The 6,000-nt window shown below is 36.5% G+C and overlaps 1 protein-coding gene across 1 annotated transcript; it reads right to left on the bottom strand.

Annotated features, from left to right (window-relative positions):
- Window positions 1-1,050: 1,050 nt before the first annotated feature.
- LOC112756800 (protein FAR-RED ELONGATED HYPOCOTYL 3-like) lies at window positions 1,051-2,454 on the bottom strand. Its single transcript, XM_025805420.1, has 3 exons — window positions 2,444-2,454; window positions 1,261-2,284; window positions 1,051-1,164 (listed from the first exon to the last, which is right to left on the bottom strand). The coding sequence occupies exons 1-3, from the start codon at window positions 2,452-2,454 to the stop codon at window positions 1,051-1,053; spliced, it is 1,149 nt and encodes a 382-aa protein (XP_025661205.1).
- Between the last annotated feature and the right edge of the window lie 3,546 nt (window positions 2,455-6,000).

The following is a 6,000-nucleotide window of genomic DNA, read 5'->3' as shown; positions in this document are numbered from 1 at the left end:
AATGTCATGATTGATCTTGTAAAAATATCACTGTAACGGTTTCTTAATACTAAACCAACTGATAAATCTACCCACAAGATTCACTCAGATCATACAGGATGGAGTTGATGCTAGACATTATTTGTGGCCCGCATAATGTATTGGTCCACCAGCTTATTTTGTTATTGGAACACAAGGCTAAACCTGTTCGGTGCAATGCACCACAGAACAAGAAGAAGGAAGTTAGTACACCGTACACTGCACCTAGCACGAGGTCATTGATTGAACGTGCGGAAGGATTACCGAAGGGGACAATGTGCAAAGAGAGGAAGAAGTTTCTTACTTAGGTTTATCTAAATAGAATTAAAATACCATATTGTAATTATTTTACTCGCTGTTGATATGCTTATGGATTTATTTATGCCACATTAAAATGACATGATTCCAGGAGGATTTTTTCTTTGGTTCTACATTAAAAGGACTTATTGGTTCTATATTAAAAGGATCCACCTTTTTTTTGCAGCTTAGATTCCCGGAGTTATAAAAATTGTTTTAAAAAAGTTTGTACTAAACAAGTGGTTAATAACTGATTAATAACCATCCACAAGAGCAGCTAAACTAAACATCCAAAACCTTAATGTAATGAACATCTACTGTAATTTTGTCAAAAAATAAACCATAACAACGGACAACCATCCATCTCTAGAGTGAAAATGAACATCTGATTATTTGCAGAATTGAACATCCACCTTATTTGATAAGAAAAAAAGACGTCAACTGATTATATGGCGCGAATTGCAACGTACCCGAAGAAAAGCATGTAGAAATGAACTACAATTTGATTAAACAATCTCGTAACTTACATACTAACCATGAAATACAGTCAATGTGGATTAAGTCTAAACGAAAAAAAAAAGAGCAAAGTGGTGCATTTCACAAATGAAAAAACGGTTCCTGGAATTAATAAGATATAGACTTTTTCACATCTACCAACAAACCTTAAATCTAACATGGACCATTTAAAGACAAATATGACGAGATAATCACTATGACAGCCTTATCCAAATGAGACTAATTTTTGTTTAAGGAGTTTAACAAAGACATGAAACCACCGACTTGTTTGGGAACATTCCGACCAACAACAAAAGGAAGGTTTACATCTTGCGAAGCGTGAGGACGAAACACCTGCCAACAAAAAAAAAGAAAAAAGGAAACAATTATGGTCTTTCATCGTACTATACCAAGTAAAAATAGAAAGATGAGATAAAGCCAAACATGTACCGGGGGTGATTTCTTGTGATTCCTCCGAGCTGAATTCTTGAAGGACTTTTCAAGGGCAGCACTGAGCCTCTTACTCTTTGGCCTGCGCTTTGTGGCGACCTTCGATGGGCCTTGGATGTCATCAACACCAATGTCATTTGAACTCTGTGAGCCGAAGCTGGCGTGGGCATCTGACACGGTCTCAGACCTCTTCTTTGCACGGTGTGCTGCCAACTTGGTCCTTGTTTCATCCAAAGCAGCATGTAGCAATGATGTTTCGTCATCGTCACCGACGAACTCTTGAGCAACATTATAGAAGTGTGCACAAAGTCCCCTGAATGCAACATGACTCTCATCCGACCGACTGACATCATGGCTACTCTTGACATACGTATGCTGGCGCTTTACTTTCTTGCACCATCGAGGGAGAACATAACAGGGAGGTACTTTGTAAACTTTATACGAGTGGAAAACTTCAAGACAGTGACAGCACAACACACCTGAACTCTCAAACAGATGGCACTCACACCGAACCTCCTGTGTTGTCCGGTCAAAATGTACATCGTACGGAATGTAAATCATAGTATCGTTGACTAATTTCTCCTCTTCCACCATGATGGACACCGATGGCTCATCTTCAACAACGACAGAGACCCTGCAATTAGCCTTTTTTATGAACTCCGTTTGAACATCCCTAAATATGCTGGTAGTGTACTCTTGTTGAAACTGTTTCTCAATAGGCGAGCTCGTTGCACAAGGGATAACACCCCTTGAGTCTGCCGCATCATCCTCCAATTCCCTCTGCTCCTTCACTCCAAGCACATTGTCATATTCGTGAACAAATTGAACCAAGCTAGTTTTACTGTGTAAGTATCCACCGTAGAATGCGTGCATGCTCTCACTTCTTTGCGTACTCCTCATGGCAGCCCAAAATTCACCCTTGAAGTATATCGGGACCCACATGCGCCGGTCATCATACAGATTTACAAGAAATAAAGAATCCCAATTTAAGCATAGAAACCTTACACCAAACATATTACTACAACTGAGAAATGACCATCCACAGTCACTAATAAATTAAACATCCAAATGTATACTATAATGAACATCCATATAATTGTCATCAACAGTAACTGATAAGCTAAACATCCAGATGCCGAATAATTGCAATTAAAGCGTGTAGAGTAGTCGTAGAGTAACAAACCTGACAGCCATGTGTTGTTATGTAAGTTGTACTCATCTATAAAATCAGCACAGTTATCTTCGAATGACTCCTCAGTCAGAGAGTTCCATACAATGTCGTTTAGGTCATCATACAAAGATCTGTACCGGCGGTAACCCCCAAGCTTGAAAGGTAACTTCTTCGTAATATGCCAGATGCACCAATGGTGGCGTGTGTCGGGCAAAGTATTTTTTATCGCACGGTAAATGGACTTACATTGATCGGTTATGATACGATGTGGAGCAGTACCAACACACTTCACCTATTGACTGAAAACCCACTCATAACTTGCAATTTCCTCATTCCCCAGCAAAGCACAACCGAGGAGGGTCGACCTACCATGATGGTTGACCCCAAAAAACGACACAAACGATAATCCATGCCTACAAGAAGAACCAACCGGATATAAGAAATGTTAATCACGATCGAATAGAGTTTTACCAACTAAAGGACCAAACACCAACTTAACTACTACATACCTGTTTGTACTGTAGGTGCTATCAACAGACACGACATCTCCGTAGTATTCATACGACGCCCTACACCTTGCATCCATCCATACTGCACTCCTAAATTTACACTCTTCATCCAGCTTCACCGCGTAAAAGAAGTTCGGATTGATCTCCTTCATCCTCATAAAGTAGCTCATCATCTCCCTGACATCAGCATTCACGTTGCTAGTTCGGAGCCTCGCTATTATATAGTTTCTTAAATCCTTTTCTGAGAATCCCAGGTTAGACGGCCCTCCAGCCTCATTTGCCAAAGCTAGGAAGGTCTTATTTGGTCGAAATCCCAGCCTCATCGTTATTCTCGATCACGCACTTCGCATGCATGCTCAACTTCCTATACTCATGGTAGTGAACAGCCTTTCTCGCTGAACAAGGATGCGAGTGCCTCAAGTCAACCTTGAACAAAATCCAATCTTGCATGTCTTTGTCAAACTTGACATATATCCTTGCCTTGCACCCACAGCAGAAATTGTATTCTTCCGTATTGGTGCTTTGACACGAGACCCACGAATCCCATCGCGATTACAGTGGATAGCTTGGTTAACGAGTATCTTTGTGATCTTGTCATATGTTGTCGTCCGTATCTTAGTTGCAAATCCTATTTTCTTGGCGTAGGTAACATAAAAGTCATTAGCCATCTCTAGCTGCGCAAACCGCATGCCAACTCTTGGTATCTCGTCTTCTTGAAGGCAACCATGATCTGGTAACTACAATTTAGATTATTTTAGAAAAATTAGTTACCATTGTGGACCAAATGAAACATGCGAATTGTGACTAGAAAAAATTAAAGTAGATTTTAAAACCTCATCACCAAGTTCCATCTCTTCACTTCCAACCTCACTAATATCCGACAGTTGCAGGGCCTATAATTCAGAAAGAAACACAATATATGAAAGGAAATAAAATTATTACGTAATAATAAAAGTATTAAATATTATGTAAATAAAACCTGAAACAGATGCAGTAAAAACACCACAGCAGCTAGAAATCATGCTAATCATCATACACATTTTAGCTTAAAAACAACTGCATGAAAATAACAAGGATGATACTACAATTATTTATTCCATTTTAGCTATTATTTAAGGGCCTGTATCATCCTTTAGTGGCTTCTTTTTTCACTCCATGAACAAAATTTTTTTCATGTTTATTTACATACACACACTCTTTTTTCAGATGTAGGAAGAACATAAACACCTCATTCATTATAAATCACTCAAATAACTTCATAATTGGTTAATCTATACAAATGTAGGATACACATAACCATATAATCCCATGAGCATAAAAAATATTAAAATAACATGCAAGAAGCCTAGGAGCATGTATCTAAAAAATATGCACTGAGCATATAAACATACCATCACATTATTACAACACTCATATAAGCATTCCATGGTTAGCATGTTGTAACTACAAGTAGCATTCACTTCAATTCAGTAAACAACTTCAGCCACGCATCACCCTAGGGTTATCTATTTTACATACTTGCATGATTATCATGTAGGGATAACATGTGCACACCATAGATAAAAATGTATTCATATAAGCATACCAAAAAATTAAATTATGCTATTCCATCATCCATATAAGCACATAAGTCCATAATAGGATGATTAGCAAATAAAGATGCCATTTAACATGAAGACAGCATACATTCATATACAAAAAACAACTACAAAAATATGCTTCCTGTATATAATCATATAAACACGAAATGATTAATTAATTCCAGCTAATCCTCAATGCATGTAATGATACCATTAAATATAAAACAAACATAAAAATTAAAGAACTCATTTACATTGTGACTAAACATAAAAATTAAACTCAAAATAAACATCCATGGCACAATTTAAGGATCCTAATTGCTCACCTTGTTCGACTGCTGACTGTGGCCTGCGACATCGCTGGCTAAGTTTTCTCGTTCGTATGGTAAATTTTCTGAAACACCAGATGCTACAAAAACTAACGGTTCAACTATATCGACCTCCATTAATGAATTTCGGCAAGGTGATGTGCATAAAGGAGGACCCTCGCTTAAAACACGTTCTTCTTGCGATTCTGCCATTCTGAATGAGTCAAAACCGGCTGCGTTCTGTGCGGAGGAGAGGGCGGCGCTGGTTGGTTAGCTGTTATTGGCGGTGGACTGTTCGATCGTATATGAAGGAGGAAGCCGATCAAGAGGACGCAGTGGTGGGCAGTGGACTGGGAGGTAGAAAGATATGCATGGAGCAGCCGTTTGATCGAAGAAGATATGACGTGGGAGATTCTCGTTTTAACCTAATTAGCTATTTTGATGCTATAATTAAGAGTGATTCTATTAATTTCAAATTTCAAATTAAAAATAATACAAAATTAATTAATAACCCATGATCTATTCTTAATTTCAATTAAACCCCATTGTATGCATTGTACAATAAGTCTATTGTTTCCTCGTACTTTTCCTTATTTATTAGTTATTACCACCATCTTCTTCATGTTCATTATTATCACTTCTACTTCTATATGTCTATTGTGTAATCATATTCTATCATCATTGTTATCTCTTTTATCGTCATCATCACTAATACCAATATCATCAACATTAATGTTTTCTTTTTTATTTCTTATTCGATTTTATTTTTTTTTTAAAAAAAAGTTTTCGTACTACAATTATTTTTTGTTTCTTGTGACATCATTTTCATCAATAATCTTTCTGCACTTAACTACTATTAGTAAAAAAATTTTTCAAAAGAAAACTTATTAATAGTTTGTGAGAGTTTAAAATTTTCACAAATTACAAATAAAACTCTCACAAAATTAATTTTCGTTACTATTTAACGATTTTTTTAATAGAGGAATCGTATTGTCTTAAAATAAAAATGTTGAAGTCTGAAGTGTTCATTTTTCTAGACAAAAATTACCTTATTTTTCATGAAAATAGACAAAAATTAAATTGAGTATTTACTCTAAAAGTTTAAAAATATAACTTACGGTTAATCTGATTTAATTTTATTTTTATTATTTAAAATAAATTTTAATTCTATC

The sequence above is a fragment of the Arachis hypogaea genome, chromosome 16 (assembly GCF_003086295.3).
Source record: "Arachis hypogaea cultivar Tifrunner chromosome 16, arahy.Tifrunner.gnm2.J5K5, whole genome shotgun sequence".
NCBI lineage: Eukaryota > Viridiplantae > Streptophyta > Magnoliopsida > Fabales > Fabaceae > Arachis > Arachis hypogaea.
This window is presented reverse-complemented; position numbering and strand designations above follow the sequence as displayed.

Coding starts and splice junctions, on each gene's coding strand:
- LOC112756800 (XM_025805420.1), bottom strand. Junction 1,165..1,260: donor ATCACAAGAAATCACCCCCG/GTACATGTTTGG, acceptor TTTTGTTGGCAG/GTGTTTCGTCCTCACGCTTC.